Below are 16,973 nucleotides of genomic sequence, written 5' to 3'. Positions count from 1 at the left end.
TATTTAGTTCTGACTGGAGATCTAGGGCAGATTTTCTTGGTCCTGAGCCTGTGGCTATTGGATTGGTTAGGCATAGCAAGTACAGGAATATTTGAACATTTTGGAGCACACGCTTGTAAGGGAGCCCATGCAATTTTCCGTCCATTTAAACTAATGGACAGATAATCAAGCAGAGTCCGTTAGGAACGTCTACTCCTCCTGTGCAGTCTGATGAGATATGCCTCCCTCTGATCCTCTTCGTCCTGCTCTTGTTCATCCTCCATCAATAAAGAGTAAATAGGAAGCTCAAAAGGAACCTCTGGTTATTGTTTCCGTGAGGAGATTAAAGTTTGGGCTAGGCAATACACGATCACCCTCCCATACTGCAAAACAAAAAAAATTGAAATTGATCCAGAAATGCCAAATAAATTAGGAAAACTGGAGGAACACCCACAGGCAATAAAAAGTCTCATTTCCACCTTGATCCATTAATACCAGCTTCATACAGCTGTGCATTAAGTCCGTAATTTCTGATGGATGTCGTCATCCTGTCATTATGCTGTTATTTCTGTACATTCTTCAATCTGGGGGTGAGCGCTTCTTAACAATCACGATTAACGCTGGAATTTTTTGTGCAAAGTAGAAGTGGCAGAATGTTGGTATATCTGGGTCCTGCCTTGTTTTCTGACTCCCCAGCTGCCAATTACGCTATTTTTGTGCAATTTGGATTATACAGTTTTAAAATGAATACAGTAATTTAATCTAAGAAGAGTGAAAAAAGTGAAAGATGAGAAAATAGACTTGCATTTTTACAACGCCTTATCACATCACTCAGTAATGTCTCAAAGCACTTCACAATTAATAATTTTGAAATCCAGGGACTGGTGTTATGTGGCCAAATACAGTAGCCAGTTTAAACGGAGCAAGATCGTATGAACAGTAACAAAATTAATGACCAGTTAATTTGTTTTTGGTGGTTGAGAGCGGAACGTTGGCCAGGATAATGGGAGAACTCCCAGCTCTTCTTTAAATAATTCCATGGAATCTTTAATGCCGAACATAACCATTAGTGTAACATCTCATCCAAAAGACAGCAGTTTCAATAATTAAGCACTCTTGCTCTAATTTATCGTAATATCAGCCTACATTATGTGCTCAAGTCCTGGTGTAAGATAGAACTTTCAAACATGAGTGCAAAAAATATTCAGGAGCTTGCTGGTAAATTGCCTGTTTTCCCCACTGAATTGAAATATGCAACATCAGAAAGTCCCACATGGATAGAAAGAGACTGGAGGGGTATACAGATAATGTGCGAGTGGAGTGAATTAGTTTGTACCTTCACTGCCTCAACTTTCCTTCCTAACATCTCTTTCATTTTCTCTCCAAACTGCATTACCAATTCAACGCCATCCACTTCTTCAATCTTTATAAAGGATTCTACATCCTTGTATTTCTAGATAGGAAGAGAAAAAAATATCAGTGATGATTACAACAAACTGCAATGAACCAAAGGGCAACAATCATCTACCTCTCAAAACATCTATTCATCGGGTGGATCCCTTGGAATATTGAATGTGCAACCAAATCATGGATGTTGAATAAATATCATAGCCAAATAAAATGCCATGTTTTCAGTTTACTAGTAGATCGCCTGTGGCAGTGCTCACAGTGAGTTATATGATACAATGTGTCGAAAAATTCGGGGTCTTTATGCTATATAGGGGATAACATCAAAGCCACTGATTTACAGTGACTGAATATGTCAAATTCCATATTTATTAACTGACAGACTAGTATTTTTACTGGTGCTTTGGGGATTGATTTCCACAACTATCCATTATTCTGAGAAAACTAGTAATGAGTGGCCTTTGATTTTTATGGCTTAGAATTATTAAAACTGAGAATATACAGCAAGAAGGTATGCAACATGTACCAGCTGGAAGTAGATAACTGACATTTAGCAGTACTGGGGAGAACAGTGTGGTTTAGCCCCTTCTACCTTTGACTGCAGTAAGCACTTTCTACAGGAAGTACTGCAGCACCTTACCTGGCTTACTATGATAGCACCCACCACCCCATGGCCTGTAGCACCGAGAAGGGCAATAGCAACAATGTAATGGGAACATCATCACCTCCAAGTCACACAATATTCTGATTTGATCATATATAGCAGTTTTTTCACCATCACTGGGTCAAAATCCTGGAATTTCCTAACCAACAGCAGTATGAGAGCACCATCATCACAACGTCTGCAGTGGAACATCAAGGCCCACTAGCACCTTCTCATGACAGTTAGGGATGGGCAGTAAATGTGGCCCTGCTCACAGCACCTACATTCTGGAAACAAATATGAAAATAAAGATGTACTTGGGGGTAATCCTTGGCTTTGGTAGCAATGGGAAAATCCTGAGTTTTGTTAACAATGGGGCATGGTCCTGGGTTTGGTAGAACTGGGGCATGGTCCTGGGTTTGGCTGAATTGTGAGGAGGTCTTGGAGTTTGATAGTACTGCAATGAGGCTGCTGGTCTGGCATCACTGAAGAGGGGTTTGACAGAACTGTGGAAGGCAAACCTAAGGTTTGGTACAACTAGGGTTGGTATGTGAGATTTAGCACGCTGGTGAATTCTTGGTGTCTGTCAGCAGCTAGGGGTGGACCCTGGTGCTGGTGGGGTGGGGGGGGGGGGCGCGGTGAACGTATGCCTTATAGCACTGGTTTGTGACTTTCTAAAGGATCTCTGCAACGTTGAACGGTATTTAGTAATTGGTTCCTAGATGTGTATTGCTGTATCTGTGTGTGTTTGTCTCCCTGGTTGTCTCACAGCTATAAGAAACTGTAAATATTCTAATTACTAACAATCAGCAAAACACAGATGATAATGAGAGTTCTTCTGTTGCTTTTTTTTTAGTTTTGAAAAAAATGGCAAATTATGATCAGAAAATATATCTTCTTTCTCTCTCGCTATTGCGGTGTGTATCTATATTATAGCAGTTAGTAATAATAAATGTTTACATTTGCTGACTATCAACAAGACACAAATGATAATTAAAATTAAAACCAAAAAATGCTGGAAACACTCATCAGGTCAAGCAGCATCTGTGGGGAGAGAAACAGAGTTATCGTTTCAGGTTGATGATCTTTCATCAGATGATAATTAGTGATAATTAGTTGCTTTATGCCCGCTTTCAAAATGCAACTGATTTGATTTAAAACCCTCAAAATTAGGATGAGAAAAGACATTCATTCACTCTCTCTCGATCTCTCTGTTTCCCTTTCCCTTTGTCTCCCCATCTGTCTGTGTGTATATCTGTGACTGACAGCTGCTAGTAATTAGAAGTTTGACATTTTCCAGCAACAAAACACAATTGATAATCAGATGATAATTAGAATCTGTTTTACAACTCATTTTTTTGAAAAACAAACTCAAATTGGGATGGAGAAAGACACTCTGGAGTAGATTTTCCTGGTCTTGTACTTGGGCACATTAGATCTCCTGAGAACTGCGAATATAGGAGGCTCTGGTGGGGGAGAGGAGTGCAAGCCACTAATTGAGGTAGGCTGACTTTCTGTCCAATTAACTTAAATGGGATTTGACAGGCACGAAGAATGGTAAGACTTCAGGAAGACATAGACAAGTTAGTGAAATTGACATCAGGATTCAATGTATCTGGATTTTTTTTCTGGGTCGTACTACTGGACTCTCGTTTCATGGGAATCCAATGGAACATCCATGGAAATTCAGTTCCATGTTGCTTTTTGTACAGTTGTTCGCAATTCCCTATTTTTCTGTTTTATTGCTGTTGTTGGGGAAAAGTAGTGAATCTTCTGTGTGCCATACAGAAAGCTTCTTAAAGGTGCACTGCTTCTACCATCTGCGCTTCTTTCCCCAGTGAATGCTCATTGTGAGCTTCTTTTAGGGTTGCTATAAGTATCTCTATGGGCATGCCTCTCTATTTGCTGGTTCTGGAGGAGTAGAATCACAGAAAGCATGCCAGAAAAAATAAATTTTCACCTTTGACACTCAATTGATTCCCATTTTTATGCTAAAACCTGTGTACACACTGCTGGGGCCTTTGTACCTTGGCATGTCTGAAGCCACCAGCACACGGAAGCTTTGATTTCCAAAGAAGGCCATCACAGGACTTTGCACATTCCTACTGCCAGTTTGGGAACCACTTCCAGAACAGGGACAGCTCTGTAGCTGTGAAAGTAATAACTGCGTGGAACTTTTATGTGGCAGGCTCATGGCAAGTAACTACAGGAGAACTCTGACATTTGTCCCATTCCCACTCTGACCTCTCTGTCCTCGGCCTCTTACACTGTTCCAATGAAGCTCAACAAACAGCACCTCATCTTTCGATTAGGCACTTTACAACCTTGCAGGCTCAACATTGATTTCAATAACTTCAGATCATAACCACTGCTCCCATTTTTTCAGACAGCAATGCTGGTAATGATTCTGATGTTGCCATTTACAGCTCCTCTAGACACATCTTTTGTTTCTTTACTTGTCCCATTACCACCCTCCTTGCCTTGCACCATCATCCCTTTTGTCATTTAATCAATATTGCCCTCCACCCTATCAGAGACCTTCCCTTTTGTTCTTTCCTCCCACCCCCTTCCTCCACCACCCCCTCCCCCCACCCCGCTTTCCTTGGCTCTGTACTTGCTTAAAAACTGTTTAATCTTCAACTTCTTCCAGTTTTGACAAAGGGTCATAGACCTGAAACATTAACTCTGTTTCCTTCTCCACAGATGCTGCCTAACTTGCTGAGTTTTTCCAGCATTTTCTGTTTTTATTACCACTGATACATTGCCAGAACCGCTGATTTCATCAGTTTCTCTTTGGGAAGCACCATCAGTATGAATAAACCCTCCACTTCTACCATATGGCAGGATTCGCCAGAGGACAGGGCTTTACTGACTGCACTCATTTGACCATACAATTTGTTGGAGGCCAATCATCTCAGCCCCAGGACATTGCTGCAGGAGTTCCTCAGGGCAGTGTCCTAGGCCCAACCATCTTCAGCTGCTTCATCAATAACCTTCCCTCCATCAAAAGGTCAGAAATAGGCACGTTCGCTGATGATTGCACAATGTTCAGTTCCATTCGCAACCCCTCAGATAATGAAGCTGTCCGTGCCCGAATGAAGCAAGACCTGGACAACATCCTGGCTTGGGCTCATAAGTGGCAAGTAACATTCGCGCCAGACAAGTGCCAGGCAATGACCATCTCCAACAAGAGAGAGTCTAACCGCCTCTCCTTGACATTCAACGGCATTACCATCGCCGAATCCCCCACCATCAACATCCTGGGGGTCACCATTGACCAGAAACTTAACTGAACCAGCCATATAAATACTATGGCTACAAGAGCATGTCAGAGGCTAAGTATTCTGCGGCGAGTGACTCACCTCATGACTCCCCAAAGCCTTTCCACCATCTACAAGGCACAAGTCAGGAGTGTGATGGAATACTCTCCACTTGCCTGGATGAGTGCAGCTCCAACAACACTCAAGAAGCTCGACACCATCCAGGACAAAGCAGCCCGCTTGATTGGCACCCCATCCACCATCCTAAACATTCACTCCCTTCACCACCGGCGCACAGCGGCTGCAGTGTGTACCATCTACAGGATGCACTGCAGCAACTTGCCAAGGCTTCTTCTACAGCACCTCCCAAACCCGCGACCTCTACCACCTAGAAGGACAAGGGCAGCAGGCACATGGGAACAACACCACCTGCACGTTCCCCTCCAAGTCACACACCATCCCGACTTGGAACTAGATCGCCGTTCCTTCATCATCGCTGGGTCAAAATCCTGGAACTCCCTTCCTAACAGCACTGTGGGAGAACCTTCACCACACGGTTCAAGAAGGTGGCTCACCACCACCTTCTCAAGGGCAATTAGGGATGGGCAATAAATGCTGGCCTTGCCAGCGACGCCCACATCCTATGAACGTATTAAAAAAAATACACGCTCTTACTCCCAATGCCATTCCATCCACGAATGGAAAGGGTTACCACTCCCTGAATCTGTAGCTGGTCTGCCTCCACAGAAATTGATTATGCATGTGAATGCCTGTCACCCCGTCAGCTGCCATTATTCCTTCATCCCAGGCCAGTCCAATGTCATTGCTATTTGAAGGGCCATGAATTCTGCAAGGGTGGCTGTTGGAGAAAAATTGCTATGTACTGCAGCCATGGCTGATGACACCACTGGGAAACCCAAGTAAGAAGTACTTAAGAAGTACAATGTGGTGCAAGCTTCCACCAGGATCTTAGTCAAGCATGCCACTGGCATTCTAAAGCGGTGATTTAGATACCTGGACAGATCAAGGGAATGCTAGAGTATAGTCCAGTCCATGGTTTCAAAACTATCATAGCCTGCTCTGTTCTGCTCAATTTTGCCCTACATGCAGGCATAGCTGTAGACCAGCCAGAAGTAGAAAGGCAGCAGCAAGCAGAGGCAGAAGACCAACTTGACCTTGAGACAGACTTGCTGTGCAACAGCCCACTGTCAGCAGGAGTCATCAGGCAAAATGTAATAGACATTTAAAATTTAATTAAAGCCCCGATTTTAACTTCAGGCGGGGATCGGGGGTGTGGGGGCCAAAGTGTGTGGCAAACTGTCCTGGATATCGAGGCCCGGGAGATTTTAACTCCCTGGCTTCATTTGCACGCCCCGACTCCTGCCCGAAGCCAACAGGGATGATATCATTGTTGGCGGGCAGGAATTCAAAATTGCAAAGGGTCAGGCCGCTGCTGGGGACTCATGTAAACATTCCCTGGCATGGTAAATAAAGGGAGTGGTGATCAGTAAGGTTGATCATCGGGGGCGGGGGGGGGGGAAGGGGCGGATGCCAGGGGCAGGGGATGCCGAAGGTATCCTTGTGGGGCCAGGAGGAGCAGGAGTGCTAGAAACTTATAAAAGTAAAAAAAAATAAACTTACCTGGGTCTCCACAGTTAAAATGGTATGTGTGTCCTAGTGATGTCATCGGGATGTGACTTCGCCATTTAAAATAGGCTCCTACTCCTCTGGGGTGAACGGCCTTCCTGTGCCTCAATTCAGGCAAGAAGAAGCAGAAATGCAACAGGAACAAAGCACAAACAACCCTGCTATCTTAACCCCCCCCATCCTGCACCATTCAAGCCAGTAAGGAGAGGGGGTTAAAATCAGGCCTTAAGTGGCTGAAACCTGCAATGCACAACCTCATCTCACATGTGCCCAACAACCTGGCCATGTTAAGCCTCACTTCCATTAGTACCAGCCATTCCTCAAGACCAAGGAAGGCTACATAATTTCTCTCCAACTATTGTAATGTGCTTCATATAAAATAAACTATCAGGACATATTCCAGTATCAGACATCACAGGGTGAAAATTCCTTTAGCCCCATTTTTGGGCACCACCACAAGAAGTGTGCACTACAATTGGGAAACCCAAGGTCAGCCCGATATTGGGCCTTGGACCTCATTAATATTATTTGGGTGAGCTGCCGGTGCCTGTTGCACCTCCACAGGTAGTTCACCGATTTTAAGAAGATGAATATCGGACCGCTTGCCTTGCCGGCAGTGGCCCCACAAGGATACCTCCAGTGCGCAGTACTCCAAGTGTGGCGTAGCCAAGATTCTACATAAATTTAACATTAGTTCTCTTTTAGATTCTATTCTTCTAGAAATGAACCTCGGTACTTTGTTTGTACTCGTTATGACTTGATCAACTTGCATTGCTACTTTTAGCAATTTATGTATCTGTAATCCCAGAGCTCTTTGCTCCTCTACCCTATTTCTTGCCTTCCAAATAACCTCCTTATTCTTCTTACCAAAATGAACCATCTCACACTTCATTATATTGAATTTCATTTACCATTTATCCACCTATCTGCAAGACTGTTTATGTCTTCTTGTATTATGTTGCCGTCTTCTACATTATTAGCTATAGACTCCCAATTTGGTATCATTCGCAAATTTCGACACTCTACCTCCAATTCTTAAGTCCAAATCATTTATACATATGTACAATTGTCAAAAAGGGTTAGTATGGTAACAAACTAGTTATATTTTGGTGCATACATTCCTCCACCTATTTTTCCAGAACCACCAAAACCACAATCTCCACCTCTGCCTCCGCGGAATCCCCCACTGCCTCTGAATCCCCCTCTTTCGTGATGTTCATCACCTACATCACCATAATTGGTAAAATAATTTAAATGACTGAAAGTAGAATCAAGCACCACAAACAGTAAGACTCGAACCAACCTGCCTCTTCCTTAGGAAAGCAGCTCTGCAAAAATCAGGCTGCTGAACTGTTAGGAACATGAACAGTTTCACTTTATTGGATTTGTTTGACAGTACAGCCTCCTTTTTAATTGTCCCAGGATCCTTATATTGTACTAAATACGGACGTGACGTTATAACAAATTTACATTGTTTTATGAAGCACGAAAACTTTAGTTCATTGCCCCTTAAAAAGTCCCAACAAAACCATGTTCCAGATTTTTCTGTTTCGTTCGTGGTCTGTGTTTGCATTCTCAGTGTTGGCAGGATTTATTGATAACTATAGCTGACTAATATGGGTTTATAGGCTTAGAGATACTGCATAATCCCTGCTGGTGAAAGTAGAGCAGCACTGATTCCATTTTACATGTAGGATTCCTGGTAACATTGGTAATAATGCACATCAGAAAATCAGGAGTGCCTTTATAATTGTATAGACAGCAGTATAATTACAGCACTGCTTGTTTAAATAGTAAACATATACACTACTTGCAAAAAATATTATGAATTAAATAAAGGATACTGTACTCACTGAGGTGTATTTAACTTTCTAACTGCTGACATCTTTCCTGTCAGGTTGGCATTTTAATGTGAGACACCTACCCGAATAATGAGTATCACTAAGTAGAGAGTATCAATCTGAATCATAATGGCCCGTAAATTGCCCAGAGCGGCGAACCAACAGTGGTCACCACTCATTAGTTTTAAATTCACCCACTAAGTTACCGCGTTCTTTTTGGCGGCAACTTCCTTGAACTGCGAGTTCAAATAACATCAACATTCTTTCCTGGGCTGTGTGAGTGATGAAAGGATCGCTAAGGCCCCTGAGCCAATCAGCTTGAAGCAAGCCACGCTGTGAGAACCAGGAAGTGTAGCTCATTCACAAACTAAAATCTCGGATGTGTCCGATAAGGTGTTATAAAAATGACAGAGAAATCAAAATAAAGAGAGGATAAGATTAAAAGACTGAGATGAAAGTGACAAAGAAAAAGTAAAAACATTTTTTTTTAAATGTCCAAATTGATTAAAATCAGGCGTAATGAGACTCCACATTTTTAAAAGTTAATTTTTAGTGTCAAAGGGGTTGTTCGGCAGTCATTAAGACTTACCATGCTGTTAAAACTTAGTTTAGACTTAAAAAATGGAGCGTACCTGTTTTGTGGTGAGATTGGTTCGTTTCCAGTTGGCCAGGAGAGCAAGTTGGCGCCAGTCCATTGATTCCATTGATTGCAGCTGGCGGTATCCCTTTAAGGTGAAGCTGTCACTTTGCCGGCGAACCAGGAAGAGCAAGTTCCGGATTTTTGTGTTTAACTGTGCATGTGCGGTTGCCGGAATTTGCTCTTCAATTTCGCCAGTAATAATGGTTTGTGCTGTTAGGCTCACCCATTATTTTAAAAGCAATTTCTGGGCCAATGAATACTAAATATCAAATTGAATACTACACTAAATATCGGCTATCATTCACTGATATTGAATTTCGCACTGCAGCTTCTACTAAAAGGTTGATTGCACAGCATATTTGACATAATTGCATAGACTTGCATGGAATATACAGCACAGAAACAGGCTATTCGGCCCAACTGGTTCATGCTGGTGTTTATGCTCCATACATACATCCTCCCATGCCTCTTCATCTAATTCTATCAGAATAACCTTCTATTCCTTTCTCCCTCTGACTCTAGCATCCCTTTAAATGCATTCTCCTGCCCAAGTTGGTCCATCTTCACTTGCTTGAAATCTTATGCGGACAATCCGCAGATGTTTACTGTGCAACAACCGATCAGAATAATGAGTGAATTTACACTGAATATCACATTGAATTTCACACAAATTCCTGAATAACATAATGAGTACCATTATAAAAATTGATTATTTTAACAACTGAATACTACAAAAAATAATACTACACAAGATATGAAACTGCACAAGATATTAATATTGTACTGAATATTACATTGAACTAGAGGATTTCCCATGATGTTGCTCACAGGCACTAGCCAAGAGGAAAAGCAGAGAACTTGGGGCAGAGCTCTGGGAAACAAATTGAAATTTTATTCAATCAGGGCCAAAGCGTATTGAGGTTGTACATAGGAAAAGGCCTGAAATGTTGCATGTTTGTGACAGAAGTTGAGGAGGAGGAACAAGACACAGGTTTTCCCATGACAAGACTAAGCCCTTGGCTTTCCACATGGGAACTCTGCATTGTATTCAGTCGCTGATTTTTTAGTGCACAAGCACACATCCCTGAATATTAGAATGGATATGATCAAAACAATTACTTTAATCAGTCACATAGATGAAATAAAACAGGAAGAGGCAGGAGTTAGTTCCCAATAATCCCTGATTGATTGCCAGATGGAAAAGAGGCTGCGACCTAGTGCAGCAGCAGGATATAAAATCTGCTGCTGCTTAAAGGGGCAATAGCAGCACTGGAGGAAGCAGGCAACCTGGGCAAGAAGGATGGCAGCAAGGTCCAAAACAGCAGCCAAATTCAGGGATCCTGACCTGGCTGTCCTCCTAACAGAGATATGAAGCAAGAGGGGATGTTTGGGGCAGGCAGCCAATGTAAGCTACCTGCTCCCACGGACCCTTCCTTGCAGTATTTTTACATGTGTGATACTCCTTCATTCATTATTCTCACTGTGCTTTAGGGGTGTACTCTGAACCTTGATTCCTTTTCCCTTCCTGTTTCACCTGCAAACTACAAATGTACCTTCCCTCACCGGCTGGCTCAGACGCCAGTCAGAGCCTCAGTAGATTCCAGGTGAGAGACAATCGGGACGGTGGCAAGCAGTGGCCAGCAGCTGTCCACGGTTTCAATCACTGGAAACAGTCTGTTTCTATCTACTCTGTCCCATATCTTCATAATTTTAAACACCTTGGGCTCGATTTTCGGACATTCGAGCCGGCGGGTTCGTGGCTGGGGGGCTCCGAAAATCGGGGATTCCCGAGGCGGGTCCGGAGCCCGGCTCCAACCCGCCCACTTCTGGGTTCCTCAGTGACACGCTTAGATGCCCGCGCAGCCCCTGCATGCGGGACTCCCGCCGGCAATTAAAACCGGCGGGATCCCACTTAAACCAATTAAGTCAGGTCGTTTGCAGGATATTTTAGGAGGGGTGGGATTTTGAACTCAACTGGGACTGTTTCCTGTACTGGGGGAAACACTCCGAGTTGAAATGGACGCGTTGCAGCCACCAGCCTGTGGCAGCTGCAAAGATCCATTTGACAGTTGGGTGGGGGGGGGGACCCTCACTCATTGCAGGAGGCCACTCTGTCACTTTGGACAAAGTTTGGCCTCCACAACCCTCCTCCTAACAATAAAATTCACAAACTTGCACACTTACCCCGGTGTCCAGACACATTTACCTACCTTGCGGACCCCCTCAAACGTACATCTTCCAGATAGGAGCCGCTGTAGCTGCAGTCATGACCTCCTTGGGGGACGAACAGCATCACCAGCCTCGCCGACCACACCGTCCACCTCTGACACATGGAGCTCCACAACACAGTGCTGTGACACATCCACCTGCACAACAGGAGGGAGGGCAACCGCAGAAAAAGATGCGTCACAGAAGGCACTACCCTCACCACAGGGTCTACAGACCAAGGCTCAGCTTCCTGGACCTCTCTGAGCAGCAGTGCACACAGACGCTCAGAGTCACTCGACATGTAGTCAAGGATATCTGCAGCCTCCTTCATGCCGAGCTGCTCCCGGCTGGCCCGAGCGCCATCTTCTTACCTGTCGCTGTCAAAGTCACCACTGCCCTCAACAACTTCTCCTCCACATCCTTCCAGGGTGCCACTGGGGACATCGCCGACATCTCTCAGTCGTCTGCACAAAACAGCCCTGCAAATACACCTACACCCACTCTGCAGTGACACAATGGGTGGCATCAGTTGTGGGTCTTCATGGTGTTCCTCAGGAAAGGGCATTATTGCACAAACCAGACAAGATTTGCAAAGATGTGGCAGTAGTGGTGCCAATATAATATGTAATGTGAGTTGATCAGAAATCAAATATAAGTAAAAACCATGACAAACCCTCAAACACCCTTGTGCATCCCCTTCATGCTCATGACACATTTGCCTTACGCTTCCTACTACACATATGTGATGCATCCCCTGTGGCTGCAGCACAGGTAGTGGCAGGTTGAGTGAGGCTGACCGTGAAAGAGATGCATGAGAGGGTGAGTATGAGACAGAGCCATGAGATTGTATGAGGATTATGTTGAGTGGTAGTGGTGGGTTGAGTACTGGCAAGGTGAGTAAGTGCAGGTAAGATGAGGATGAGCTTTGAGTGGGTGTGAGGAGTGATGTGATAGAGTAGTGTTGGCAGTGCAGAAGGAGATGTGGGGTGGAGGTGGTGATGTGGCAGACGGAGTGTAGGGGAATGAGTAAGTGTACTCACTTCGGCTGACCTACTTAGGTTATTGAAGCCCTCCTGCACTGTATGCAGATGTGTGATATGTTGGTGGTGCTGGTGACCTCCTCTGCCACCTCGAGCCAGGCCTTCATGGTGGCAGAGGCAGGCCACTTCCCCCCGTCCGCCGGGGAGAAGATCTCTGTCCTCCTCCTCCTCACCCCATCCAGTAGGATCTGGAGTGAGGCATCATTAAACCTACGGAGTCGTACAACACCAGGTTATAGTCCAACAGCTTTATTTGAAATCACAAGCTTTCGGAGCTTTGCTCCTTCGTCAGGTGAGTGAAGGGTTCCATAAAGGCACCACATATATAGTCAGAGAACAATGCCTGGTGATTACAGATAATCTTTCCAATGCCCGTTATCACACCTCGGCAGAGAGATAATCACAGCAATCAAAGGAGTAGATGGTGTTCAGACAGGTTAGTCAGGGACACATTACATCCAAGAATATTGAATACACAAGGGGTCAGATAACAAAGACAGAGAGAGAGAGAGAGAGAGAGAGATCTGAAAGGCAGAGAGAGAGAGAGAATGACCAGTTGTATTAAAAACAGATAACTTTTTTTCGCTGGTGGGGTTACATGTAGCGTGACATGAACCCAAGATCCCGGTTGAGGCCGTCCTCATGGGTGCGGAACTTGGCTATCAATTTCTGCTCGACGATTTTGTGTTGTCGTGTGTCTCGAAGGCCGCCTTGGAGAACGCTTACCCGAAGATCGGAGGCTGAATGTCCTTGACTGCTGAAGTGTTCCCCGACTGGGAGGGAACCCTCCTGTCTGGCGATTGTTGTGCGGTGTCCGTTTATCCGTTGTCGCAGTGTCTGCATGGTCTCGCTGATGTACCATGCTCCGGGGCATCCTTTCCTGCAACGTATGAGGTAGACAACGTTGGCCGAGTCACAGGAGTATGAACCATGTACCTGGTGGGTGGTGTCCCCTCGTGTGATGGTGGTATCTGTGTCGATGATCTGGCATGTCTTGCAGAGGTTGCCGTGGCAGGGTTATGTGGTGTCGTGGACGCTGTTCTCCTGAAAGCTGGGTAATTTGCTGCGAACGATGGTCTGTTTGAAGGCGAGTAGTGGAGGCGTGGGGATGGCCTTAGCGAGGTGTTCGTCGTCATCGATGACATGTTGAAGGCTGCGAAGAACATGGCGTAGTTTCTCCGCTCCGGGGAAGTACTGGACCTGGGAGCAGCCTTCCCCCTGGGCTGCTCCATGCTGTAATTTTGGCTCCTTTCTGCAGCATCAGTCAGTGGAGGACTGCCCCTTTAAATAGGGCTCCTCCAGCTGACAGCCTATGATGCGGCTGCGCAGTCCGCCCGCTGCGCAGCTTTCCAGCGTGAAACCCGGAAGCCAAGGTAAGTGCCTTCAATTAGGCTGCGATCGCATGCGGAGCACCCCGAATTCACTGGGCGGGTTACTTATATTCTTTTTACAAAATGTACCAATATACACGGTGAACAGAAGCAGTCCCAGAACACAACCCTTGGAGCACTGGTACCTATTCCAACCACTCTGAGAAACTGCCCTTAACTCACACTCTCTGTTTCCTCCCTTCCAACCAGTTTTTAAATCTAATTTGCTACCTTATTCCTAATTCCACACCTCTTATTTTTCTCCAATAGTCTCCTGTGTGATACCTCGTCAAAGGCTTTCTGAAAGTCCATGTACATCAAATACACTGCATTTCCCCCATCCATCAATTCTGTCACCTCCTCAAAGTCGGCTGCAATTCTGTTGTAAATGGTTCACTTCTGGAATACTACAAGGGCATTCAAAGCTAGAGCTTCCTGGATGACTAAAGATATACAGATTAAAATGAAACTGATAAAGGAGGCTTATGACGAATGTAAGGTTCATAATACAGTAGAGAGCCAAGCTGAATACTGTAAATACAGAGGAGATCTAAAAAAAGGAATAAGAGGGGCAAAGAGAGAATGAGAATAGATTAGCGGCTAACATAAAAGGAAGCCAAAAGTCCTTTATAAACATATAAATAGTAAAAGGGTAATCAAAGAAAGGGTGGAAACTATTAGGGACAAAAAAGATCTTCTTGTGGAAGCAGAGGGCATGGCTGAGGTACTAAATGAATACTTCACATCCGTCTTCACTAGAGAAGAGGATGCTGCCATTGTAGCAGTAAAGGAGGAGGTAGTAGCGATATTGGATAGGATAAAAATAGATAAAGAGGGGGTACTTAAAATATTGGCAGTACTCAAAGCAGAAAAGTCATCTGGTCCAGATGGGATGTCCTAGGTTACTGAGGGAAGTAATGGTGGAAATTGCGGAGGTACTGGCCACAATCTTCTAATCCTCCTTAGATATGGGGATGGTGCCGGAGAACTGGAGGATTGCAAATGTCACACCCCTGTTCAAAAAAGGGGAGAGGGATAAACTCGGCCAGTCAGCCAAACGTCAATGGTGGGAAAAGTTTTAGAGACAATAAGCTGGGACAAAATTAATTGGCACTTGGAAAAGTTTGGGCTAAGAAATGGAAGTCAGCACAGATTTGTTAAAGGATAATCATGTTTGATTAACTTGACTGAGTTCTTTGATAAAGTAACAAAGAGCGTTGATGAGGGTAGTGCGGTTGATGTTGTGTAAATGGATTTTCAAAAGGCATTTGATAAAGTACCACATTATAGACTTGTTAGAAAAATTAAACCCCATGGGCTTAAAGGGACAATGGCAGCGTGGATACAAAATTGGCTAAGGGATTGAAAGCAGAGTAGTGGTGAATGGTTGTTTTTCAGACTGGAGGGAAGTATACAGTGGTGTTCCCCAGGGGTCATTATTAGGACCACGGCTCTTTTTGATATATATTAATAACTTGAACTTGGGTATACAGGGTATGATTTCAAAGTTTGCAGATGACATAGAATTCGGAAATGTAGTAAACAATGTGAACAACAATCGACTTCAGGAGGACATAGACAGACTGGTGAAATGGGCAGACAAATGGCAGATGAAATTTAACACAGAGAAGTGTGAAGTGATACATTTTGGTAGGAAGAATGAGGAGAGATAATATAAACTAAATGATACAATTTTAAAATTCAGGAACAGAGAGACCTGGGGTTGTATATACACAAATATTTGAAGGTGACAGGACAAGTTGAGAAGGCTGTTAAAAAAGTATATGGGATCCTGGGCTTTATTAATAGATGCCTGGAGTACAAAAGCTAGGAAGTTATGCTCAACCTTAATAAAACACTGGTTAGGTCTCAGATGGAGTATTGTGTTCAATTCTGGGCACCACACTTTAGTCAAGGCCTTAGAGAGGGTGCAGAAGAGATTTACTAGAATGGTACGAGGATTGAGAGACTTCAATTATGTGGAGAGACTGGAGAAGCTGGAGTTGTTCTCCTTAGAACAGAGAAGGTTAAGGGGAGATTTGATCGAGGTGTTCAAAATCATGAATGGTTTTGACAAAGTAAATAGGGAGAAACTGTTTCCAGTGGCAGAAGGGTCGGTAACCAAAGGACTCAGATTTAAAGTGACTGGCAAAAGAGCCAGAGGCGCCATGTGGAAACCTTTCTTTTACGCAGCGAGTTGTAATGATCTGGAATGCATTGCCTGAAAGGGTGGTGGAAGCAGATTCAATAGTAACTTTCAAACTGGAATTGGATAAATATTTGAAGGTAAATAATTTACAGGGCTATAGGGAAAGAGATAGGGAATGGGACTAATTGGATCGTTCTTTCAAAGAGCTAGCACAGACATGATGGGCCGAATGGCCTCCTCCTGTGTTGTACCTACTCTGATGCTATGAATATTAGAAATTTCAGTTACTGAGGAAAATAATGGCAGTCAAAAATGTTTCCAAGAACTATTTTGAGTGATTTGATTCGATCATCAACAAACCACAACATAAAAATGTTTGCATATTTTGATAGGGTTTTGACATTATAAATGTTTACATATAGATTTTCAATGATAAATGTTGACATAAAAGTGTGATTCAAAATCTGAACATAGGGAGTAAGGTTTGTGGACAGGAAGCGTGTGCCATATGCAAGACTTTAAAATATATAAATAAAGAAATGCAGCTGTTCTAATCATTGATGATATAAATTACAAAATGTATAAACCTTAAATGGTGGCAAAATTTCACTAGCAATATACTTTGCATTTGTGACACCTTGGATTTTAAAGGGTGTTGCATTTGCACCTGATTGGCTCAAATATCATTTTCATAGAAACGCAACAAATCACAACTAGGGGACCTACAAATGAACAAGTAGCAAGCAGGCAGAAAAACTACCGCTCAAGAACAGTCAACAAAAGTCATCA

General features: G+C 43.8%; 1 protein-coding gene across 1 annotated transcript in view; it reads right to left on the bottom strand.

The window, feature by feature from the left end:
- cacna2d4a (calcium channel, voltage-dependent, alpha 2/delta subunit 4a) overlaps positions 1-16,973 on the bottom strand; it is a 435,940-nt gene that overhangs the window by 378,460 nt on the left and 40,507 nt on the right. The window contains 1 exon segment of the mRNA XM_067999142.1: positions 1,316-1,432. Coding sequence (XP_067855243.1) covers positions 1,316-1,432 — 117 coding nt within the window.

This window comes from Heptranchias perlo, chromosome 18 (assembly GCF_035084215.1).
Source record: "Heptranchias perlo isolate sHepPer1 chromosome 18, sHepPer1.hap1, whole genome shotgun sequence".
In the NCBI taxonomy this organism is placed as follows: domain Eukaryota; kingdom Metazoa; phylum Chordata; class Chondrichthyes; order Hexanchiformes; family Hexanchidae; genus Heptranchias; species Heptranchias perlo.
This window is presented reverse-complemented; position numbering and strand designations above follow the sequence as displayed.